The sequence below is a fragment of the Capsicum annuum genome, chromosome 12 (genome assembly GCF_002878395.1).
Source record: "Capsicum annuum cultivar UCD-10X-F1 chromosome 12, UCD10Xv1.1, whole genome shotgun sequence".
In the NCBI taxonomy this organism is placed as follows: Eukaryota; Viridiplantae; Streptophyta; class Magnoliopsida; order Solanales; family Solanaceae; genus Capsicum; species Capsicum annuum.
The window spans coordinates 113,466,062-113,492,662 of NC_061122.1; the positions used below are offsets into that span (position 1 = coordinate 113,466,062).

At 36.1% G+C, this 26,601-nt stretch overlaps 2 protein-coding genes across 4 annotated transcripts in view; one reads left to right on the forward strand and one right to left on the reverse strand.

The window, feature by feature from the left end:
* LOC107849104 (pectate lyase 1-like) overlaps positions 1–1,419 on the forward strand; it is an 11,663-nt gene extending 10,244 nt beyond the window's left edge. The window contains exons 3-5 of the mRNA XM_047401626.1: positions 2–24; positions 564–696; positions 969–1,419. Of these exons, the coding sequence (XP_047257582.1) occupies positions 2–24; positions 564–696; positions 969–1,190 (378 nt within the window). The 3' untranslated portion in view covers positions 1,191–1,419. The remainder of the gene's footprint in view (position 1; positions 25–563; positions 697–968) is intronic.
* Positions 1,420–9,064: 7,645 nt separating this feature from the next.
* On the reverse strand, positions 9,065–26,397 carry LOC107850577 (ubiquitin carboxyl-terminal hydrolase 6). Of its 3 annotated transcripts, XM_016695191.2 has the most exons (18): positions 26,185–26,397; positions 24,302–24,447; positions 24,104–24,139; positions 23,917–24,024; positions 23,168–23,268; positions 21,787–21,913; positions 21,269–21,328; positions 21,088–21,155; positions 20,837–20,887; positions 19,045–19,153; positions 18,100–18,188; positions 17,761–17,830; positions 11,109–11,189; positions 10,902–10,997; positions 10,688–10,736; positions 9,697–9,816; positions 9,530–9,604; positions 9,065–9,361 (listed from the first exon to the last, which is right to left on the reverse strand). In XM_016695191.2, exons 1-18 carry the CDS (start codon positions 26,366–26,368, stop codon positions 9,306–9,308), a joined length of 1,626 nt encoding a protein of 541 aa, XP_016550677.1. In that variant the 5' UTR covers positions 26,369–26,397; the 3' UTR covers positions 9,065–9,305. The 3 variants fall into 3 exon arrangements, with proteins under 3 accessions (XP_016550677.1, XP_047256338.1, XP_016550678.1); XM_047400382.1 differs by lacking the exon at positions 26,185–26,397 and having other exon boundaries at positions 24,104–24,219; positions 24,302–24,442; XM_016695192.2 differs by lacking the exons at positions 21,787–21,913; positions 23,168–23,268 and having other exon boundaries at positions 26,185–26,383.
* Between the last annotated feature and the right edge of the window lie 204 nt (positions 26,398–26,601).

Sequence of the window (26,601 nt, forward strand, 5' to 3'; positions counted from 1 at the left end):
TAATTGCAACCAGAGAATGCCAAGGTACCCTACAAATTTAAATAATTGCTTTGAATTCTAAGATTTCTTTAGCTTTTTGGAATTACCAAGATAAATGACTCACATGTGGGATTTGAAGTTTATGGAATCCTACACAACCTCAAATTAATATATAATAATATATAACTAAAAATATTTGTTGATACTTAGTGAATAGAATTTGAATAAAAGCTATCGAGTTCCAATGAATAGTAAATTTTTCTATGGATCGCCACTTGACTTAACATGATGTGCTACTCATCTATTATTATGTGTAACATAAGAAATATCTTTATTCTTCTTCCGAAAATCTTCAAAATTCGTAATGCTTAGTTTTCGATTCGTTTCTAATCTCGCTTCTTCTTTCAACTCTTCCAGCGGAAAAAGGGGGGTGTTATCTATAGCCTAGGAACTAAGAAAAAGAGGAATGTATGCAATATATAGCATGCGGACTTTCCCTTACATTTTAGTGATAAAATTATTTCACACCTCAGTATCGTAACGTATACGTGACAAAACATTTATTTTTGTGATTATTTATGCAGGATTCGTCATGGATATGCACATGTGGTCAACAATGTTTACAAGGGATGGGGTAACTACGCAATAGGGGGAAGCATGAACCCAAGCATTAAGAGCCAAGCCAATTATTTCTTTGCAAGAGGAGGAAGGAACGAGGTAAACATTTTAACATTTTACTGTCAATGTCTATTTTATTAGCCTATGGTGAATTTAGGCAATTATAACGAGAACTCCTTACCAATTTATAATGAAACCCTATCCAGTGGAGGCCTCTAATAACTTCAACTTCTAGATAAGACAATTACACTTGTTTATTCATTTTAGGTTTACAGCAGAGTGAAATGAGTTCGAATAGATGAAGAAAAAAACCTAGTTTAGAAATGAGCGATGGTTGATTGATTGATTGATGAGAGCGATATATGGTACAGGTCACATGGAAACAGGAGAGTGGTGAAGTGGAAGGGAATTTCCAGTCAGTTAAAGATGTATTCGCGAACGGAGCATGTTTCAATGGATCGGGTTCTGGTCGTGAGGCCGTGAGGCCAAACTATACGCCAGATCAAGCGTTTCCAGTGGAAGATGGACACAAGGTCAAGGAGTTGACAAAAAATGCAGGTATCTTAAAATGTCCTAGTTCTTCTACCTGCTGATCACAACACGTAGCTGAACCTGGACGGAAGCGTTGGAGATAAAAGTGATGATTAATTCTCTAGTATTCTTTACTAGAAAATAGCACCATACAACCTCTCTTATAAGTATCTAAGCGATGTTACGGCGCAGTTATAATATATAGTATGTAAAATTACCCCCCACCCCCACGCCCACCCCACCCCTCCTCCAAAAAAAAATGTATAATAGTATATAGAAAAGCCTGAATGTAGTAATTATAGGCAGTCCTAAGTTATGCTGCATGGATTTTATTTACCTTGGATATACTTCTCCCAGAATGATATAATTTGTATTTATTTCATTGTACAATTAAATACAATTTAATTTGTTGTACAATTAATTAGCAGAAACTCTTCTAGTTCTCCCTCTGTTCACTTTGACTTGACCACTATTCCAAAATAAATGTTTACTTTTACTTAACCACTATTCCAAAATAAATTTTCACTCTTACGTAGCACTTTTACCATATCAAGAAAAGATAATTATTTTTTCAATATTTATATTCAGTATTAATTAATTAATTATTTTTTAATACCTAACACTATACATCAATTAATATGAGCATTATAATAAAATAGACAATCATTATTTCTTAATAGGCACGCAAAATTTAAAGTAGACAAATAAAAATGAATGGATGAAATACTTTTTCTCCTAAAATAAAAATGAATGGATGAAATACTTTTTCTCCTAAAGAGACCTACTTCCGTCGTTTGCTTTCCTTTAAAGGAAAGCTCGCAGCACAAATGTTTAGCTTCCGTCGACACATACTTATACTTGGGAAGGAAAAGATTCTCCAGAAGGAGCACAGAACAGTACGCTAGGATAACAAAGTGGTAGCGGTAACGAGTTCATACTTCCAAAGACTCATTGTAATGAATGTTTTTCTATAGAACACAACTTTCGCAACTTGATAATAATTTTATTTACGGAAAAAGTTCGAAAATATCTCTGAACTATCTAAAATGAATCAAAAATGGCCCTCGTTAGTTTTTAGGCTCAAAAATGTCCCTCCGTTAAATATTTGGCTCAAAAATGTCCTTCCCTCTAACAGAATTCCACCAAGCATGCCACGTAGGTAAAAAAAAGTCACGTGGTCATGCCACATCACCATCCACGTCATCTTTAATTTTACCACCCAAATTAAAAATTCGACTCGACCCGAAATTAAAATAACCCGACCCAAAATAAAACAACAAAGAAAAAAGGAACGGTCTTTCTCTGTGCCTTCTTATTTCTCTGTCCTGAAAGAAAAAATTCATACTAGGGTTCACTACAGCTGCTCTTTGAATTCATTCGAAAAGGAAAGACCCATTGTCATATTTCGTTTGTTCCCCACGGCTGTTCTATAAAATTACTTGTTGGATTCGTAAATATTTGGTGGCAACTACGAGCTCTGCTTGTGAGTCCTTTTTCCTTTTGAAATTTTGCTATTAGATTATAGATTTTTGAAGTTAGGGTTCACTTCAAAATTAGGTTATAATTTTGCTATGTAGAAAGATGATTTTTTTTGTCTGTAAGTGATAAGCATAGTTTCTCGCAAATTTGAAGCTATCATTTGTTACCCATCTAATCTTATAAAACTCAACATTAGTTTACAATATTTATGTGTGTTGTTTTATATTATTCAAATCTGATTTTTGTGGTCCTAATGCCTCTTTTTTCATCGTTTATTATTGTGTTGCTAGTTGAGGGGCCTTATTTCTCTATTTTTGTGTAAAAAAATATGTGGTCCCTCTATGTTTGCTCGTCTTAGTATAAATTCCCTAGAGCACTTACTTTATTGATTTGAGATTATATGTGTTTTTTATGTTATCTAAATTTGATTACGTATGTATTGTATCAAGTGATTTGTGTGATTCCACTGTTCCTTTTTCATTGTTTATTATTTGCTGCTAGTTGAGAGCTTTCTTTTTCTCTATTTTAATTTTAAGTTTAATAAATATTTGGTCCTCTATATTTTGTTGTTTTTAAAGTTTTGAAGCTCACCAGTAAACACTTCTTTTATGTTTACTAGTAAACAAATCTAAAGTTTTACTTTTATGATGTCATTTTCTAATACGATTTATGTATTTTTTTTTCAGACAACTAAATATGAAAGGTTTGTTTGTTGACTTTATATTACACTATGGGGGTAAATGGATTAAAATTTCCCAACTAATATATGAAGAGAAGTATGTTGCTGCTAGGAGAGATATTGCTTCTGATATGATAGATTACTATAAGATAGAAGATGAATATACCCAAAACTTAGGATTTGTGGTTGTGAAACAACTACTTATGAAAGGTCCATGTAAGAAACTTTTCTTGGTTGAAGGGTCTGAAGGTATTAAAATACTCCAGTCACTATTAAATGAACAATTCAAAGTGATTCATTTTTTTGTTGTTGATGATTTTGAAGAATCTGTTTCCGCTCCAGCTTTACTCTATCATCCTGAAGAACACTTCATTGAGTGTGAATATGGTACTGATGCTGAATCGGAAACTGATTTTACTGATAACAGTGAGTCAAATTATGAGAAGTATAACTTTGAGGAGTTAGAAGCCATTAAGATGCAACGGAATAGAAAAGTGAATGACAAACTTGATCATTACAAAGAACTTCATCTTTCAATGACCTTTAAGGACAAGAAAGAGGCTAAAAAATGTGGATCTCTATGCCCTGGAAAATAAGAAACCACTTAGAGTAAAGTGAAGTGACAAAACAAGACTAAGGTATATATGTGAGGATGGTTGTCCATTTGTCATTTTAGTTTCACTAGATGGTAAGGTTCTAGAATGTAAGGTTAAAACCTTAATTGAAAAGCACACTTGTGAGGATGCATTTATGAATCCTAGAGCCACCACATCTTCTTTATCCTAATATTTCAAGGGTAACGTACAGAATAATAAGGATATGAGACAAGACTTGGATGATCAATTTAATTTGAATGTTAACCCCTCAATGTTGAAAAGGGCCAAGAGGATGGTACTTTAAAAAATAGAAGGCAGCTTCTTAAATGAGTACAACAAGTTAGAGGCTTACGCAAATGAGATTAAATTGAGTAATTCGGGCAGTGATGTAGTGATTAATTTATCAAAGAATGGATTAGAACAAGGGAAAAGAAAGTTTCTTAGAATTTAAATATGCTTTAATGCACTAAAGTTAGGGTGAAAAGAAGGATCGAGACCTTTTATTGGACTGGATGAGACCTTTTTGAGAGGCCATTGCAAGGGACAACTACTTGTGGCTATAGGACAAGATTGTGATAACTGCTTCTATCTGTTTGCATGGGTTGTAGTTGATAAGAAAACATCAAGGACTTGGACATGGTTTTTACAATTGCTAGAGAAGTCACTAAATCTGAAAAATAGAGAAAATGTCACTTTCATGTCTGACATGCAAAAGGTAAATTTTAGTTTATAAATTTCAATTTATTTGAATCTGTCCACATATGTTTTTTATGTAACTAAATATTTATTTGTGTCACATGATCAAGTACTGGTAGATGCAGTGAAAAATGTCCTTCCTTTAGCCCACCACAGGTACTTCAAGAAGCTGCAATATTTTTCTCTTTGTATTTTATGGCTAAACATTCACTTTTTATGTTTTATAGGTATTGTGTTAGGCATGTTGAGGCCAACTGGATGCAGAGGTTTAGGTCAGGGGAGATGAAGAAACTGCTTTGGTGGGCTGCTTGGAGTACTTATGAAGAAGACTTCAAGGTCCAGATAAGTGCACTTGGAGCATTATCAGAGAAAGCTGTCAAAGACTTGTTAAAATTCAATCCAATGAGATGGTGCAGGACATATATGGACACTATTTGCAAAAATCAGATGGTGGATAATAATTTCACTGAGTCCTTCAACTCTTAGATAGTGGAACCAAGGGAAAAGCCAAGCTTGAAGATGCTTGAAGAAATAAGATTCAAGATAATGAATAGATTGAAAGATAAGGAAATTGAGGTAAGCAAATGGAAGGAAAATTTTAGTCCTAAGTGCATGGAATTATTCACTACCCATAAGAAGATTGCTCAATTTTGTACTTTAACTTCAATGGTGATATTAGTTATGAAGTGTCTGAAAGTGAAGATAGGCACATGGTGAACTTAGTGGAGAAGAAATGCACTTATAGGTCTTGGCAGCTGATTGGAATTTCATGCCCTCATGCCATCAAGGCTATGGAGTATAACAAAAAAACCTGGTCTTATGAAAAAAGAGATAAGTGTGTGGTATAGTAAGGAAGCTTACTTGAAGATATACAAGATCAAGTTGTTGCCTGTAAGAGGTGAAAAGTTTTGGAAGATTTTTCCAGAACATGCAATGGATCCACCAGATTCAGTGAAAATTGTTGGAAGACCAAAATTCAAAAGAACAAGAGAAAAAGATACATCAATTAAAAGAGCGGGAGAATGGACTCACTCAAGAAAGGGAACTAAAATGACTTGTAGTAAGTGTGGTTCAGTAACACATAATGCAAAGACATGCAAGATATCACCTTTATGCCTATCTATATAAATGAATAATTTTATGAATATTTACATGAACTAATTTTATGCATTTTAATTTAGTTTGCTAAAGACGAACAAGGTGCAAGATTGAAGAGAAGAAAAGGTAGAATTAAAAAAAAAAGTTCAAGATGATGTATATGACATTAATAGTTCAGCCCCTCAACCAACACAAGAAGGAGAGGTCCAACGGTATGAACCATTTGGTCCTTCTAGTGAACCCAAAAGTGATCTAGATTTAAGGCCTAAAATTGTTCCTGAAGACACAAGGTTGTTGGTGAGGCAAACTCTCAAAATTTCAGCTACTTCTGGGAGCAGATTGATAGGTTTTAGAGGTGATCTTACTGGAGTTAGTGAGCCTACAGATTTGCCTAATTCACCCTCTAAGCTTACTTGAAAAGGAAAAAAGGCTATCACTAGCAATCAGTTAAAAAATGCAAGAGAGACGAAGCTGGAAAAGTTGAAGGCCAAAAAGATAATGGGAGAACCCAAATTTAATATGTTGTGACTATTTCTAGGCATTGAATGCTTTTATTTTGTTTTTGGTTAAAGTTGATGCAAAACATTAAGGTGCATCTGTGTTTATTTTGACTGAATTTTGGTGCAAAACATTAGTGTCCAACTTTTGTACTATTTTGGTTACTATTTTTTTATATTTATTCTTACTGTTTTGGTGGTTTCATTGGATTATTAAGTGAATGCAGAAATTCTGGTTTGACTGGCATTTATGTTCGGATTGTTGTTGTTGTTGGATGGTGAAGGGCTTCATTGCATAATGCAGTAATATTGTTTACTAATGTTTTCGTTCCCAGATTCAAGATATTTTCTTCCTGTTTCTTGTTAAATTTACTGCATTATGACGTTAGTCTTCATGCTCACTTATATCTAGTAGGCAGGGTTTATTTTTTCGAATTCATTTTCATATATTGTGATAACTTCAATTGGAAACAAAACTACTAGTAAATTATAAAAGAGCAGAACAAAACTCAACCAACCTGGAGATGGCTAGCTATAATATGAATAACCAATTTTTTTATGTTCATAAAGTTTCTCAATTAAACTAGTTGCGTCTGGCCTTCCTAATTGTTGTCCGTAAAGCGTCAAGCTCATTGGATCAGGTTGGTAAATAATAAGCTTTAATCCCAACAGTTAAGTGTGACTTTCCATATAATGTCTGATTCATTACAGAAACTGTATGAGTCTGTTGACCTATGGGTTAAGTCGTGTCTTCTTTCTTACTCCCTCTGTTTCAATTTGTTTATCCTAATTTGCTTTTTAGTCCATACGAAAGAATGCCCTTTTTTTAACAACTTTTTAGTTCTAACTTTTCACTTGATGTGTTCTCTTTAGTCGCTTAAGATTCCGTTAATTTAAAAACTAGTGAGCTTGTTGCTTGATCTGTATCTCTGTGTGTTCATGCGTGTGTATAAGTTCTTTTCTACCTAAACTTTTGTTTAATATAAGTATATTATAACTTTCAGTTGTCGTCCTCTAGAGTGAATAGCTATCGCAGGCCTAAATTCACTTGTTACTGCCTATCATCAATCAAAATTTAGCACAATCCACTGGTTTCTATGTATATTAGACCAATGGAGCAGAAATAAAATATCAATCTCAACTTCATTAACAACATAAGTCATTCACTCCATTGCAAATACTTCAACTTCATTAACAACATAATGCAAACACTTCTACTTCATTACAACCAACAAATAGATTTACTTCAATATAATTTCTCCTAACAGACACAAATATATATTCACTTCGTGATTCCTAAAACATACACAGAAAAAAATATATGAGACGAAAACGACAACTTTTAAGTTTTTGATTTTCTTCTCCAAAATGAGAACTTTGGCAGCTTCTTGGGCTGAAATAAGTTTCATCACTTTTCACAATTGCTTCGACAACCTTATCCAGCCTTCGGTATTCAATGGCCATGCCAACGGCTTGTTGATACTTGTCATCCTTTGTACACCTAATAAGTCAAAAGAAAGGCAATTATAAACCAGAAGGAACATCCAGAATATAGTGTGAGACTTTTAGGTTCAGATTGTTATTCTTCCACGACAGAAGATGAAAATGCACTTACTTATCAAGCATATTCTCCACGATAGCCTCGAACCTGCGATCTACCTCTGTGGCTTCATACTGGAAACTAGATACAAAATTTACATCTCTGAATTAAACTCACATGTACTTGAGTATATATTATGCATAATAGGGCTAACACTGAACAGGACAAATAGCAGTCCAGGCGGGAATAAGGATCCAACAAAAATCATCCAACTTACAAGATATCCATTTTACTAGAAAACCCAGATTTCGAATTAGGACCTCACAGCACAATTGAAAATCCAAGATACATAAGGCTTACCAAAAGTTATGAATATGTAAAATGGATACTCTGAAAAGTAGAAGAAAGAAGTAGACAATCAATAGCAACCAAAGGTAACATCAGAGCAACGAAAATCCCTACATTTTACCAAGAGAAGAGAGCTGTTATCTAGCTTCTCAATGTTTCTTACATCAGCAATAGATTTATTTATACTACTAATTTGCAAAGAGTTATTTATACTACTAATTTGGGTTTCACATTTGAAAATACTATGAACAGATAATAGCAAAAGTTTCAATGACATGATCAATACATAAATTGAGAGAAGGAATGCAAATCAGATACCATTTCGGTCCGAACAGAACAAAAAAAATAACATCTTGAGATAAGGTTGATTCATTAATTAGCCATTGTCCCAACCAAAGCTCGTGATTGCCACCAAATATTTACGAATTCAACAAATGAAATATGACAATGGATCTTTCCTTTTTGAATGAATTCAAAAAGCACCTGCAGTGAACCCTAGTGTGAATTTTTTCTTTCAGGAGAGAGAAATAAGAAGGCACAGAGAAAGATCATTCTTTTTTTCTTTGTTATTTTGTTTTGGGTCGGGTTATTTTAATTTCGGGTCAGGTCAAATTTTTAATTTGGGTGGTAAAATTAAAGATGACATGGATGGTGATGTGGCATGGCAACATGGCTTTTTTTACCTACGTGGCATGCTTGGTGAAATTCTATTAGGGAAGGGCATTTTTGAGCCAACTATTTAACGGAGAGACATTTTTGAGCCTAAAAACTAACGAGGAGCATTTTTTATCCATTTTAGATAGTTCAGGGTATTTTTGAACCTTTTCCATTTTATTTAAGTAAATTCAGATTTAACATATATATAAATAGACGAGCATCAACTAGTTGCAGAAAATTGCAACCATGAACCAACGACCGACCCCATTAGGATTTGTTTTATGTTTAGTTTGTGAAAATCATATTGCAGCACTTACAGGAAATCACCAATAACCAACAATGGATATCGAAGAACAAAAGCACTTCCATCACAGAAAGTAGTCAGATGTTAAGTCTATATTGCTTAAATCCACCATTCAGTAAGTCTGAAAAGTTCTCCAGCGGAATTTCCAAGGCAGCTCCAGTGCAACTCAAGGCTAAACGTAATAAATTACACTCTGAAGTAAAAGCAGAATAACCATGTTTAACGTGACCAACTGAAATACATCTTTGTCCAATATGTGAAACCAACCCAATGAAAGACAAAATCACATGGGAACAACACGGGCCTTGTACATGCAGATATATGCCATATGCCAATCACCTGAAACCAAATAAGGTGCTTTCATAAATAAACTGACAAAAAGATCAATAAAATCACGCTGCATGAACTAAATATACCGTCTGGTTTATATCTTTGATTTCACAAGAGATAGACTTGCCAGGCATAGGAAATTTACCAATAGGCTAATAAAGAAGTGATTTCACTTACCACCTCCTGAAAGTTTAGTGATGTCCTCTTCTCGCTGCAGAATTGGATTGTCATCATCGAATTGAACCCACTTTCCTGTTTACAATGAGATTTTCAATATATTGTATCAGATGGTAGTCCAAAAGCAACAATTAACTACTACAAAATTTATTCCCAGCTAAACTGACCGTTTTCTTGCTTGACCCAGGCAACATAATGCCCTGAGTCGGCACTTCTTCCCTTGTGAGTCAGCACGGCCACCAAATCATATATTCCAGTCAACTGGTGCTCCTCCTCAGGCAGAAGACCTATAATGGAGTTTATGTAATTGGAGCATCATTTGAAAAATAATAATATAATAATAATCAGTTCAACTCTTCACTCATAATGGAATTCAAAATTGATCTATTGGGCAAGCTTCCCTTCCAAATTAGAAGCACTGAACTGTTGATTAAAAATGATCATTCACAATTACTGCATCCCAACTCGGAACCAGTGAGTCGCTAGTGTAAACCCTCGATATTTCTGATGCTCCATTTGGGCCTATTTCATTCCAATGCTAAGAAATTTGGCTTGAAAGAAAGTTACATGGTTATCTAATGCTAGAACTTCTGATAATTTCAACATATAAACAAATGTATAAACATATGAAAGGATTCCTAGAAAACACCAATTTAGTCACTAATTTAGTTCAAGTACCAAAAGAGCTAAATCTTGAGGACTTTCATGGTTCTATAAATACAAAGGTGCTTCCTTCCAAAGGAACTTGTGAAAACGTCCTCAGGCATCAAGGGACACATGGTAATTTATAAAGGAACAAATCTGATCCAGTTAATAATCTTAAACAGACCAAAATTATTAATGGAAAGTCACTTGTTCGGAATCAAAAATATTAATGACCTTGCAAAGAGAAGTTTGCATACCCGAGGCTGAAAGTCATTGTCATAAGAATCACAAAACCTTATGGAAACTCTAATATCACTGCCGAATTATAACAGACAATTGACTAATAGAGCTCTCTTCAAAGCAAAAAAGGTTAAATGGGTTAGAAGATCATGGCAATGATTTCTCCCCCATATACTACAATTTTAACGCCAGCCATAATTACCAATCAAAATACAGCATCACCAAATGTTTATTATGTCATCAATTATTAGGGAAAGGAAGTGTTTCTTCTACCTTCTTGGGCTGTAGATTTCGATGCTTCTCCACTCCCACTAGATGATTCCTGTATAAACAATAGAAAAGGAAAAAGTATCGAAGTACAAGTTACTTTTAGACATTCTAAGCATCCCATTTCAACCACCTTGTAAAGTCCACCATAAGAAGGCCCCAAAGTCGCACCCTTTATCGCCTTTGAGTTACTCCTACAGTAGAAAAATCAGTTTCATACCTCAGCCTCTGTCATTTTAGAATCACCGGCAGTTGAGACTGAAGTTTTCACACTGGTTTTCAAACCAGCCTTCTTACCTTCTGCATCCCTCAAAACCTAGCAGCAAATTTAGAGTCATGGACAATACGGTAAGAGTAAGAAAGGTCCCAAGAGGATCTCTCCTCATATCTTAGAAACAAATAATCAATAATGAGCAAAAGGCAATACCTGGCGAGGACCTTCTAGCTTCTTGCGAAGGTTATCCGAACAAAGATCATATACATCCAACGACAATGGGTAATCCACTTTCTGATGGCATAGACATAGTATGAGAATACCATTTCTTATATCTTAGAGCAACGAAAGATCCAATACATTCAGAAACTATAAAATACAATTTTGTAATATTAGCAAACTTCTTTTTTAAGAAAAATATTAGCATACTTGTATTACTAAAGAAAGTTTGAATGTTGAGTTTTAATATGAGACATGACTATATATTTTTTGAAGCATAGATAAATTTTAGTTTGCTAGATTATGATTCTTTTCGAAGTGCTTCCTACATTTTCATTAGAGTTCCTGATATACCTAAAATTAGGGGTGTGCAAAAACCGACCGATAAACCGAACCGATAATAATGTTAATGGGTTATTGGTATTGGGTTAATGATTTTTTATTGATTTTATAAAATATTTTATTGGGTAAATGGTTCGGTTTCGGTTTTAGCTTATTGGGTTATCGGTTTAGGATACACTAAGTTATTGTGTTATCCCTATTTATGTTATATACATAAATATCTATACTACTCTCTCTCTCTCTCTCTCTCTCTCTATATATATATATATATATATATATATATATATATATTGTTACTATTTCTATTTTATGAATATTTTCTTATTGGTTAAACCGAAAATCGAACCGTTAAGGACCAAAAACCGATAAACCGAAACCGATAAGAAAATATCTTATTGGTTGGTAATCGAAAATCGATAAACCAAACCAATAACACATAAAATCGAACCGAACCGACCGATGCACACCCCTACCTAAAATCAATCATGCACAATTTATAATTCCTTGTTGTCACATAACTACTAGCGGTGAATGGATCCATGTTAGATTGTTCAAAAATACACTACTTTGGAGAATCCCACCACATACCCACTGGCATTTTTGAACAGTCCGAGCAACATAGTCCTCTATTACCTTCTCCCAAAAGAGAAAAGTCAGCCAGAACCAATCCCAGCCATTATTGGCTAAAAATGGTTGACATCTTAAATCCAATGCAATCTTCTTTTTTTGACATGTCCCATATTCAATGAATTGCAACCACAAAGACTATTGATTTCCTGAAAGCATGACTCGAGAGAAGTTTTTTAGCTGTTTATTAGTTGTTTATAACTGACCTTATGGCTCGATGCATCCGCTACCAAGAAAAGGAGAGACAATAAGGGAACTACCATCAGGTGAGACACCACGCTTAAATATAACACTGTGTTTCTTTTCATGTGACCCCGTTTGACTAGGGATGGAGTTTTTTTTTTTTTTTTGAGAGAGAGAGAAAATGTCTTTAGAAACGTCTGGCCTTAAATATGTGGTAACATTTGTGTAGCTATATGACTTGTGAAACTTGTGGTTTAAACATGTCATAACATATGTGAGGCTATAAAAAACATCCAAGGGTGTGGCCTAATGGTCAATGAAGTTGGTTGAGACTTGACAACTGATAAGACTTTTCTGTAGGAAACAATAATTAAAGGAACAAATACTGATTTTTTTAATACAAAATACACTCATATTACAACCAGAATTCTGAAACAGCCACTAGGAAACTGCTAACACCTTAAAATATAACCTAATACTTGAATGAAATTCAGTTAAACAATACATAACACTAAGATTACACAGATTTCAGCATTCCTAGACATTCGAGAGGCTAGAACTCTCCCACATTTCTAGACATTCGAGAGGCTAGAACTCTCCAGAATTCCCTTTTCTTTGTTTCTGAAACCGTCCTCTACTGCTCTACCCCTTTTTCTACAGAAAAAACTACCCTTAACTGTCTCATGACAGTTACTAAGTCTTTTAATTGTTTATTTTGGCCTCCTGGAATAAGTATTTATAACTTGAGGCAGATCATTACCCTCCCTATAAGAGTCACCTTGTCCTCAAAGGTGAAAATCTGCAAATAGCTGATCGATAATTGCATATTCTACACTATCATAGTACGCTTAGCTTCCCTTTTAACTACATCTTCTCCGGTAGACTCAAAGAATTCGTCCATATCACCTTCATCTTTATTGGGTGCCTCTGAAATAATTAATAGGTTAAGCTGCCTATTTTACAACAATGATTGGGGCCAAACTTTTCATCACATCTGAAACATAAGCCTTGCTGTCTTTTTCGAGCAAATTCCGAATCGGACAACCTTCTGAATTGTCCCTCTGATTTCTCTGCCGAAGTAGTCGACTTTGCGGCAGTATGCACGGGTGAATCAGTGTTACTACCTACTAATCCAGTTCTTGAGTCACGTGTTTCAAGTATGTTTGCGACTCGAGGATAATTGGGTCTAAACCCAACTGGTTTATTGCATGAACTTCATGTATTTGGTTCAAATTTAAAACTCTGAACTTCCTGCAAAACAGAATTTCGATCCTCCACCTTTTGAGCCATCTCCATTATCTCCCTCAATGTTTGAGCCCGTAAAAGCATCACTTCTGCTCGAATTTCCTCTTTCAGACCATTCAAAAACGCTCCCGATAACATTTCATCGGACGCCTCATTCATACATGCCGACACCTTTTCAAATTCTTCACGGAACGCAGTGACTGTGGTAGTCTATTTCAGCCCCATTAAGACAGCATATTGGTTGATCTTTTGAGAACATGAAATCGGTTCAACAACTCTCTTTTGAAGTCTTCCCAGGTTGACATTTGTTGGCGAGATTCCATCCAATAATACCAATTTAAGGCTTTTCCTTCCAAACAAACACCTGTTGCCCGTAATCTTTCCACTTCAGAAATTTCATTCACTGCGAAATATCGTTCCACTTGGAAAATCCATCCTAAAGGATCCTCTCCTTCGAAAACTGGTAATTGCAATTTTTGAAACTTCTTCCCATCTTTTTCTCCAAGTTGACATTGCTTCCGTCTTCTTGGTTTTCGATGGATCTGGTTTGAGAAATGGATTCTTCTGCCATCATCACAGTTCGTCCTTGGGCTTCGAAATTCTTGCAAGAGACTCTCATTTCTTGAAACCATCCTTCCAGTTTTCCGACATCTTCTCTTACTCCTGTCAAATTTGTCTCTACCTATTCGACGCGTCCCTCTATTCTACACCATACCGGAACGTTACTGCTCTGATACCAAATTGATAGACTTTTCTGTAGGAAACAATAATTAAAGGAACAAATACTGATTTTTTTTTTATACTAAATACACTGATATTACAATCAGAATTTTGAAACAGCCACTAGGAAACTGCTAACACCTTAAAACAAAACCTAATACTTGAATGAAATTCAGTTATACAATACATAACACTAAGATTACACAGATTTCAGCAATCCTAGACATTCAAGAGGCTAGAACTCTCCCACATTTCTAGACATTCGGGAGGCTAGAACTCTCTAGAATTCCCTTTTCTTTGTTTCTGAATACCCTCCTCTACTGCCCTGCCCCTTTTTCTACAGAAAAAACTACCCTTAACTGTCTCATGACCGTTACTAAGTCTTTTAATTGTTTATTTTGGCCTCCTGGAATAAGTATTTATAACTTGAGGCACATCAACAACCATGAGGTTTTGGGTTCAAACTGTAAGGGGTCATTTGGTGTGAGGCATAAGGCATAATAGTCCTGGGTCCCGTGTTAGGTTGGAGGTATTAGTTAGTCTTGGGATTATGTATCCCACATCTTATACCATAGTGATGGGATAAGTTAGCTCATATATATGGTGGATAACTAATGCAAAATATAACTAATCCTAGGATTAATTATCCCGGGATAACTCTTTCCCAACCAAACAACCCCTAGCAACTTGACCCCTTTTTGAGTATTTGAGTTGTTGAATAATTTGAGGCTACAGAGAGGTTCACATAATGTTTTTGAACTTGTTGACATGCTCGGGTTAGGACCCGGGGGTGGGGGTTATCCGCACCACAGATGTAAAAAGGGAAAGCCCTCGTTAACAAGGTCCTTGGAAGCGCCCCACTCCAAGGGTATTCGCATTAGGACCCAATGAACTTGGGTGGGGGTGGGGGTATCCATGCCACAAATTTAAAAAGGTTCATGGAAGCGCCACACTCCAAGGGGTGTAATGTAATCAGCATACCCTAATGCAAGCATTAAGGAATGCTTCGATGGCTCGAACTCATGACCACAACTTTACCGCTGCTCCAAAGGTTGTTAGCAGAAATTTCAATAGCATAGATTATTAGCTGAAATTTCAATTTTTGTTAATGCCTTTTATGCAATTGCAAGGAAAATGCTGCAAACACATAGGACACGGGGAATGAGCATCGCGGGGGGCAGCAACCGCGAAGGATAAGTCCGATCAACCCTGGTTCAAGCCTTCTTTGTGGTTGGGGAGGCATTGACCATGATTGCAAAGGTTAAGGTAAGGCGCATTATGCATTGCAAACATGAGCCCTCTTGTCGCCAAATCTAAGGTAATAAAGACTTTAAGGAAAAAACTTTGAGAATTTGGATCATGAAAGGGTGGATAGATTCAAATCCAAATCTAAGGTAATAATTCCTAGCAATGAATAAAAATGATGCTTAATTTTAATTGAATTTAATGCATAGAATCATGTGATATAAGAGGCGTAAATTATTTGAGACCCAAACCGAAAATTAGAAAATCAATGATTTGATGGAGCAATTGGTATTAAAATTGGCCGTCGATTATTAAGTTGGACTCATAGCTTAAGGACAATGCACTCATGATATAAATTTAAATTTCAAACTGTTGACCTAAAGGAGGGAATTTGAGTTGACTTTAACCCTTAGAAATCTTTACAATAATGGAGTTACCTTGCACTAATTTGGATCCATTATTCGCTGTTTTGAATAGATTGAGACTACTGGAGATCGTTTGAGCGAAGATCGACACTCAAGAATGGATTAGCTCTTCGTTTGCTGCTTATCCTTAAAAGCATGCTCTATCTGCTGCTTGTATGCATTTAAATCTAGTTTATGCGAGTGGGCAAGTATGAGCTAGGCTGATAGTTTTGAAGTATATGAGCTAGGTTGCTAGTTTTGAAGTATCTAGAGTTGACTGTGAGGGCCCTGGTAGGTGTTATACAGGATTTGATGCTTCTAGCGGATTTCTTGATATGATTTGATATGTTTAGTCGCTTAGCATGTTTTAACAGCTTTATCATTCAGTTAGTATCCAGAAGTTAATTGTGCTTTCTTAAGTTACCAGTTTTAAAAAAAGTCTGTTGTGCTTTCCTATCATATTTGTCCAGCTGTTTAGCACACAATAGAACTATAGTAGGGGGCTCACACAGTCTGGGCACGATGTATGTCAATACATGAGTGGCGTCCTCATGGAACCACTGTTAGGGTGGAGCGTGAGTGAGCATACACATTGCATCACAGGGGTGTTGTGCCCTTGTCCACACAGTTGTGTTTGAGCTTGAGTGATGACTCATGACACCACACCATCGGAGACAAGCAGCATTTTCTTTTTGATAAATGTGGGGTCCAACCAAGCTTGCATGCATTTTGACTAATTCCACGGGATATTTGTTACCTCCACCAGCAAGTACCAGGTAACTCATTAGTGTTTTCATCTCTGCTGGGATTTGAACCCAAGAACTCATGGTTCTGAACTCACATCATTGATCACTACGCCACCCCCCACCCCCCCGGGTGCCACCCATTAGTTGTACATCATGTTTACTTTCCTTATATGTATTCATGATTCCAATTCAATTGCTTTACTTGTATTTCATATCTATATACTTGTACTGCTATGATGAGGTGATTGTATGCACGACAAATGATTTCTAAAGACTCAACCCAGGGGCGGGCTAGAAGAGCAAGCCCAAGATCTTTGTTGAGTCTTTTGGGCTATCATTACTTTCTTATCAGCAATTTAAAAAGTAAGTACATCGCAATATATGCATACAAAAGGTCAGGTCATATCAGAATTCATATGGAGAAAAACATGGAACCTAACAAACCTGCTATCTTTTTCCCTTTTACACTTTAGTTTTGGAATACGTTACGACCCCCCACCCACCCACCCAGCCCCAAGTTACCCATGTTCAACCCAATATCCCAAATATAAGATATCGACAACACCAAGTAGAACTATTTAATAGATCCAGAACTTATGGCAATGGGTGAACTATTAAATCCATGAATTTCTGGGGAGAAGCTCTATGGATCTCGCATCACCAGAATTCTGTTCTACAAGTATTATCCCACTAGAATACTGAAGGCATTAATATCACATCCCTGTCTTCTTATTTCTACTTGCTGAGATGTAATCATTGAAGCATAAAAACTACTCCATGTAATTATTTCCAAGTTACGCCTACTCCAAGATCAAAACAGAAACTTAAGACAGGTTTCAGTTAATTTTCTATTGGAAGGGCATTATAACCAAGGCTTCGATGCCTACACCACCACAAACAAGTCTATAGTTAAATATACAGTTTGGAATTGACAACCCAGATAGTCGACAAGAGTTGATAGTACTTAAACGTGACAGAACCGGTCACCCTTCATAGCAAAGTAAAACATGGAACCTTTCCCCAGTTTATGACGTGGTAAAATGATCTTTTCCTCTATTCAGCCTACTTGTTGATTACTTTCAAGGTGGAGACCATCTCAAAAATGTGAAATGGAAGAGGAGCAAGTCAACATACCCGTAAAATCTTTGCCTTTTGATTTGATTCCCTTTTCCAGAAAAAACGGACAAACTGAATGGTCAAGTATCTATTCATCAAAAAAAAAGAAAGACAATAGTGAGAGTATGAGAAGCCTTTGCTACATATGGTCAATAATCAGCGCCAAATAGTAAAGAAATATCAAGAAAAGTGTGAGCAAGAAGAAAGGAGAATGTGAAAGAAGGTGATGCTTGAAACGAGGAGAACTACTTCAACACATCAAAAGACATTTTTTATGTGATGAACGTGGATTCAGATAGTCAACGGATCATACATAAGTTGCTACACGCAATGGAGTTTAATCAAGCCAGTTCATACCTTGGCAAGCCATTGATTCGGGAGTCTTTCACATAAACTGCACTACGTCCAAGTGAAGGAGACGCCTTCTCCAGTTCTGATTTCAGACCCTGTTTAGTAAAGCAATGACCATATGAGGGCAATCAAATCACTTCTGAGGGGATAAATACCAGATTTCCACTATAAACATCATCAAGGATTGGTAGCACCAACTTAAACAAAATCTCCAAAGCATCTTTGCCCACCCTAGAGCATTCAGAGTTGGCATGATTACTGAAATTTTGCTCTCTCCAATGGCTCAGCCCATATCTGACGTGAAATATTGCATGAACCTCAACATGTAGGCCCCACAATGGGATAAGAAGCATGAAAAAATTCTGAACACAAAGACCCCCCCCCCCCCCCCCCCAAAAAAAAGAAGGAAAAAAAAACACCCATCCTGGTATATGTGGTGCCCCTGAAGCATCCTATATAAGACTTTCTCCATCCAGCCAACCATTTCAGGACTAACCATTAGTTATCATTACCAGTTCCAGCTACCAAATAAGTTTCTATGAATTAGATACGGCATCTTTGGGAACTGTGCTCTCTCTCTTTTTTTTTTTTAATTAACCATGGTGTCCGAGCCAGCTTGTGCATACCTTGACTAATTCCACGGGATACCTGCCAGCTCCCACTAGCAACACCAGGTAACTAACTTTGTCCACCAAGGCTAGAACAGATGGGAAGAAATCACCTAGTGTTTCTGAGACCTCATGGTGCTCAACCCAACTTCATTGAACCACTAGACCCAAGGGTCTGTGCTCCACTAGACCCAAGGGTCTGTGCTCTCTTTCAACTTGAATGAATACCACATTGACACATTGGAAGAACTTGAGACAGAACTTAGCAGTAGTATGAAACAGTAGAGAATAAACAAGACTAAAGTTATAAATTAGAACATAAAACGAACAGCACAAAACTTACACGTTTTAAACCCTCATGCAAATGGTTCACTTCCTGTGAAATGTGGCATTTAAGGGAATAGACTGTTTCTGTTTCTGTACTTTCTTCACCACTTTCAGCACAATGAATCCTGGTCCATGTCAGTGCCATGAGAATAAGAGAGAGTCAAGTCATTTTCTTCTGTATCTAGCGCAATTAATATCACACATGGAGCATAGGTGCAGAGCAGCCTCTAGCACACACCAAAATCCCGATCGAAACAGTACAATAAAGACACAAGTTAGATATGAAAACTAAACAGCTTCCTCACTAAATAAATCCAACAATTGATCAAAATAGCATCTCATCACCACTCATTTATCTCATTATCTCAAGCCAATACTTGTTTAAAGTCGTCTTTAATACACTTCACTTGGTTTAGTCCTTATTTCTCCTCTCTCTCAACATGCTAATTTATATATTTAGATTATATTGGGGGAATACAATCAAAAACAATCTGTTAGCTATTGATATATCTTGAACACCACCGACAACAAAGTCTGCCGCGTCTTTCACTACATCGGCTCTGTTTCCGCATCCGTTCCCTATGAATGTGCATTGTTAAGATATACATCTGCTTATGAAAAATCATGCAAGATCTCTCAAAACCTTGTAGGCATATAAGCTGCCATCAAACACAGTCCAGGGAAAGCATCCACCTATAGCGATAGTGAATTAGTGATCCATCACCTTGACTTGAGTCTCCACTAAATCTATTTCCTGCCCTTGCCTTGCCATTTGACCTCCTTTTTAATGTGACCAGGAATGCTTAATGATAACCTCTCAATTGAACTAGTTGGCCTCCAACAAACCTACTTTGTTTTAGGAAACTCCTAGGGCGTAGCATTTCGTTAAGAGCCAAGACCCATAATCTACTTCTCCGGGCATTGAAGTGTGACAATGTTTGCTTATCGGAAGGTTTAAGACAAATTGTAGAAAGTGAGCAATACATAATTTAGTATAGTCAAGCTTTGTCTCCAAAAAGATGTGGGGGTGGGGTAGGCTAGATTGTAATATCTTCCTCATTTTTTCCCCTTCTTGTGCCCCTAGCTTATTTTACAAGTCATCTAAGATTTCCCCTCGAGTTTTTCTAATAGCCTTTTAGTTTCCCTATTAACCCTCTTATACTTCTCAAAATTTCTCCATCCTCTGCTTTTCTTGAGGAGATGATGAATATAGAAATAAATAATATGCCTTAAACGTTTTATCCAAGCATTTCACTACTCCTTGAGAAGAAGGTTGAATGTTGACACTACATCACCAAAAAACAACAGGTCAATGACTGCCAGTTTTAGACTGTTGATTCCTTCTGTACAAGGACTGCAAACCGGAAATAATCTCAATTTAAACCTTTTCAGTCAATAGTAGCACAATCGCACTTAACTAACTGTAGGAGTAACTAAAAGCAGTTAAAATACATGATTTTTAGCTTCAAGTTCCAATGCAATTTCAGTAATTCATCTCTTATTTTCAACTACATGACACACGATATGCCCAAGTAGAAGTTGAGGATGTCTATTCTTATCAGGATTGATCAAGAAGATGATCAGACCAAAGAACATCGTAGGACCACTAGCTGCATTCCTTCTAATCTCAATACATATACACCAGTAATTCAATAAATTCACCTGCCTTTTCTTATATTTAGGCGCATAACTGATTCCATGCACAGAAAAGGCAAGAAAATAATTGGAAGCAACTTTAATATAAAAAATTAATGCCTGAACACATTCCAGCTAAATATAAGGTATACAACATCTGAATGCAGAAATACCTGTTGTCAAACTCAATACCAAAGAGAGCCTTCACAACATCCAGACCTTCACTGCAAATATCAAGATGAAGTGCAATCACAATCATGACATAAAGAACAATGTACATATAAGATAGTTTTCCTTCAAATTTTTCAAAAAAGAAAGGGCCATATGTCTCAATCTGAAGCAAGAAAAAGAACCAGTAAAATAGAACATGCAAATTACTAAAAAGGGACTTCTATCTGCACGAATATTCAGAGAGATGTAGTACCTCGAACTGGGTAATTTAAGAGACTGGGAAAGGGTGTAAAGTAATTGAGTCCAACATTCTTCAGCATCCTGTGATTGCCAGGAAATCAGTCAGTAGGACAACTATATAGCAATTGCAACAGCGGCACACTTTCTTTTTAATGATAAAGAAGCATTGTGGTAGGTTTAGGTATTTGTGGAACCTGTTGCATGAAAGCTCCATTGCTCTGCTGGCCAAATTGAGGATATTTCTTCCGCAAAACCTGTGCATAAACATAACCAAATGCTAGTGGAAGAGCAGCTAACATGAAGAAACACACAAACAGCAAACAGATAAACATTAACCACCTATAATTCTCATATAAATCCAAGTAACCCAGGGCAAGAATGAGTGACACACATTGCACAAAGCGCTGATCAAGTAGGTGAGCACCCCCACCCCCCCACCCCCCGCGGCCTTAAGTTATTCTAGTCACAACCTACCAAGATACTTTACATTTGCACACAAAAGTCGTGACAAAATACATCAAGTTTGAGTGTGCAGCCCCAAAGCATGTAAAACTTAAGTCTGTTAATGGGGATTTATTGGAAAATAGTGTCAACTGAGAATGCATAACCTTCCGAAATATAAAACTTTGTCCTGAACCCCAAAAACATCCTGCAAGGTTACAAGGTCATAACCAAGAAGGAATTAGGAAAATAAAGAAAACGATGTAAGTACCATCCAGAATTGCATTGGTGCCACTGGTTTCACATTTTTATCAAGATCATTAAATAGATCTCTTGTTGCAACTGTCAAGAGATGAGATGAGTGATCCAAATCATTGCTTTTACCCAGTTGATTATACCTATAGCAGGAAGAATTAATAAACTCAAAATATCAGGCACACAAGAGAATTCCAATTAATCATGTATGAAAAACATGTGAGAGATCAATTCTTAATGGAGTGTTTTCAAAAGTCGGACACTCTGTCTCTGTAGGAACCAATTTGATCTTATTGTCTTCTTGGAAATGATAAGATTCCATTAAAGAACTAAACAGCACTAAGAGAGTGCAGTAATATAAAGAGTGTACAGGAATGGCCCCCAAAAGGTCCTTGTAGGAAATGTATGAATTCTAAAACAGCTTCTGCCTCATTTAAAATTTCTGTTTACACCAACAAAAAACAAAATATACAGCTAAATTAGTTTTCTGAGCTGAGTTGGCATTGTCTTCAAACCATTTCAAATTTATCATTGTATTGGCATTGTCTTCAAATCATCTCAAATTTATCATTGTCCAAATTGTCCACCATATACAAACAAAGCAGGGATGATAGATTTTGATCTTATGGTCATCATATGCGGGGAAAATTCAGCTGCTTTGGAATTTAAATTGATTCAAATTAGGTTAAATGTGGATTGATTTAATCCAAATGAGCATGTAACAAAAGTCAAATACAGTCCACATTTAAATGGGGGAGGTTGGATGGGCATTATTCTTGAGCTACGGCTCAATCGGCATCATTTCTCCAATTTTTTGTCTAGTAAGTACTGGTTTTCCTCATTTTCTTTGTAAATAAGTATCTTTAAGTGTGATACCATACAACTTAATACATTTTGGAAAAAGGATTTATTGATTTGACTAACATAATTCATAAACAGTAAACTATTAATTATCTTTAACTATTAGCAAACTTAGGAATTAAGAAGAAGGAGGAAAATAGACCGAATGACCTCACCAAAGAAAGTGTAAATGAATCAAACTAGACCTTAATCTCTTCCAATCCAGAACTAAAAACGACCAGATGGAATCCAATCAAGTTTAGGGAACTCAAGCCTAAAGCAAAAGACTATCCAAAAAGGGGGGAAGGAAGGATTGGCCCCCAAGGGTGTAGTTTAGTGATCGATGAAGTGGGTGCAGACCTTAAGGGACCTAGGTTCAAATCTTAGCAGAAAAGAAAACACTCAATGATTTCTTCTCATTAGCCCAATCCATGGTAGATCGAGTTACCCGGTACCTTACTAGTCAGAAGTAGCAAGAACAAGTGCACACAAGCTGGACTGGGCACCACCACTTTCAAAAGGAAAAAAAATGAAGGGTGCAAGAAGGAAATCCTCACTCGGTCAGAGCAGACTTCAGTTCGGGAACTGAATGCAAGCACTGCACTGTGGAGTTCATGTAGCATGTGTTTCCAAGATTAAATAATCCAGCAGAATGACCCTGGACCAAACAAAATTATAAAAATACTCATCACTCAGTTACGGATTCAACAGACAAAATTAAAGCCTTGGCATTATGAAAGCTAGCAGTTCTTTTTTTCTTGAGAAAGAATGAAAGCTAGCAGTTTTTTTTAGTTGAGACTCTCAAACAACACAGTAATCCAATACAAAATGTGCAAATAAAGAAACCACGCATCTGATCAGCACTAGGAATCCACCAAATTACTTGTGCTCACAGAACAAGAACAGAGAATATATATTAGCGAGGCTTAATTGCACGTAGAGAAGCTGGACGAAGCAACTGCTTTTCAATGGCGGATCTACTTACAAAAAGGTAGGTGCTTAAGCACCCATTATCTTGATCCACACACCAATAACTTATACATGAAATTAGTAAAATATTTACGTATAGAGTTGCTGAGCCTCCAATACGTGAAAATGGTAATGGGTGCACAGATTAAAGAAGTGGATGAAAGAAAACATTACTGCTTTCGAAAAATAAAATGAACAAAACAAGTACCGTAAAGTTCTACCTATAAATCAAATAGTGTGTTTCTGCTGGTATAAATATGCCACAAGACAGACTATGTAACTACGATCTACGCATCTCTGAAACAGCGTATTTGACGCAAAGATGTAAAAAACTTACTACATTAACCACTTGCTCTTCTTCAGGCATATCTTCAACAAAAATTGGACCCTTTTCAGGGGCCTTCACAATTTCATCTGCAGTTCCCATCATCATCAGCCTTTGACCCTACACAAATACACATGATTCTTAATAACTGACGCTTCAGAGCATACAAAATAGAGAGATGCAATGAGAAGCCACGTACCTCTTTTACTCCTACTTTAGACCAATCAGCGTCGTCCTGAACGACCGTGAAAACCATCCAACAGTTACCAACAAAATAGACAAGCAAAGCATTACATGCAGAGTATTTCAGCATTCCTAAAAATACAAATGACTTTTGTGCTTCATCTGCAAAGTGAATAGGGTATAGCAAACCAAGGGAAGCACTAAATTTTAATACCTTTAGCAAACCACCTTTGACCATTATCTTTTGCCTTTCAGGTGGTACCCCTGTTAGATCATATAGCTGGCATTTGAAAACATATGGAGGCTGGCTAATGTCAATTTCCACAGCAGGATAGACTTCTTTTTGCCACTTTACACTTACTGCAACCAACTCATCAGATTTACGAGGAGAAAATTAGAGCCTTTTATACTCCAAGTTCAAAAAGTAACGGGAGCACAATGAAAAGAGAATGAAGAAGGGTTTCTGAATGGGAGCAAAACAGTTTTCCTTCATTGAGTTGCACGTGTAAAACAATTAACAAATTTTCAAAAGGAAACTGGCTTCGTTAACAGTTCCTTTTAATTCTTGCTTCGATAAGTTTGACCTAAACGACTTTGTCATCACCAAAGTTGAGGGTACAAAAAAAAACTCAAGTACAAGAAACAAATTAAAGGTAGCAAGAATAATACCCTGAAAGCTTCAACAGAATTCAAGAATATTTCGGTCTCTTTGAAGGAAGAAAAGAAAGCTTCTTCCTCCTTTTTTCCCTTTGAGAAGTTCGAGGAACAAACAACTTCCTCCTTTTTTTTCCTTTGAGATGTTCGAGGAACAAACAAAGCTTAACAAGTAATTTTGAAATGTGGAAACAAGAGTGAAGACAAAGTAAGCTCTTGATAAATGAAGTCTCTTAAATTAGATAAAGTTAGGAGTCTACAATACAGTAGGCTAAATGTGACAAATACTGCACATGGAAATGCACATTTTCTGTTTTTAGATACTTGTCACTTGTCTTTACACAATAAATGAGTAATGTTACTTTGTATGGTAGTGAAAAGTGAATCCATTATACTTATGTTTTTCTACAATAATCCTTCCTTAAAAAACTCTCAAATCAACATCAACAGCATAGCCAGAGTGGTGCTGTCTGAATGAATCACCATGAATTAAACAAAACTAATATTAAAATACTACTGTGATGATACCTAACTGAAACACCAATGATATTTCTCAGATATACATCATAATTAGGTTATCCATAATATTAAAAAAAAAAAATCTGACCGTAGAAAAGCAATGATGCGTGAACTTAACACAATCAGACACTCCCTCCTTTAATCTAGTTGTCAACTAATTAGTAGAAATAGAGATTATTGTTATACAAAATGTATTTGGAAGACACTCTCAAAACAAAACTTCAAATATAGTTTTTTTATGACCGTTGTGTCCAAGCCAACTTTTACGCAACAACCGCAACTCCTTGAAAAAACCATTAAGAAAATCAACTCCAAGCGTGCCTGTTAAACCTCCACCAGACCAGCACCATCCTCCACAACCTCTTATAACTCGAGATTATGAATCAATCAACTACATCTCAATCTCAAACTAATTGGAATCCGCTAAATAATTCCTCCAATTTCCCACAATATTAACGTCCATTTCATTACAGATACTACAAAATTCGAGTTTCTAAGACAAAAAACGTCACCTTCATATTCTAACTCTATTCTAACCCTAGAAGAAACCATACAGAAAATCAACTCCAGGTGGGCCTGTATAACCTCCATCACCATTTCCACAGTCTCTTATTACTCAAAATTAACAATCAATCAACTACGCCTCAACATCAAACTAGCTACTTAAGTCATCCCTACCGCCCACAATATTCAGGTCCATTTCATTACAAATATTTAACAATTCACCTTTTCAAGAGAAATTAGGATCTACTAAACTAAAATCCATCCAACGCAGACGACTTTCTCCAATAACGAACGAATCACTGTGTTCGAAAAATCAATAGCTAAGTATGATTTTTACCATCAATGTGGGCATTAATCATTATAGTTAAAATTCAAAGTACTAATAAAGTAATATGAAGAAGCTATGGCAGAAGTTTAGACCTGTAACCATGGTTATTGGAGCTTCGGCGTTGGCAGGATGGGGACTCGGCAGAGGTTTCTGGTTCTGTTTGGAATTTGGGTGTGATAGTTTGCTTGTAGAGAAGGGCAAATGCCCACGCGAGTTAATTTTATACTCGTGGAAGGGGAGTGTGCACTGATAAATTGTTGTCACGTGGTCGACCATCAGGGCATCAGTTCAAGCTTTTGCAAAGGCTCTTCTTCAATTTTATGCCTAACGAGAGTATTATTGAAGTATTTTTTCTTAACTATAATAAAAATATAAAATTATAATCACACAATTTGTTTTTGTTAAGATTAAGAGCTTGTTTGGCTATGATTTGAAAAATGTAATTTTTATTTTTAAAGTGACAAAAATGTAATATTTGAAAAATGGAGTTATATTCGACTACAACAACA

Coding starts and splice junctions, on each gene's coding strand:
- LOC107850577 (XM_016695191.2), bottom strand. CDS start 26,368: ATGGTCGACCACGTGACAACAATTTATCAGTGCACACTCCCCTTCCAC. Junction 24,448..26,184: donor TCCAATAACCATGGTTACAG/GTCTAAACTTCT, acceptor AGTTGGTTGCAG/TAAGTGTAAAGTGGCAAAAA. Junction 24,025..24,103: donor CTAAAGTAGGAGTAAAAGAG/GTACGTGGCTTC, acceptor GTATTTGTGTAG/GGTCAAAGGCTGATGATGAT.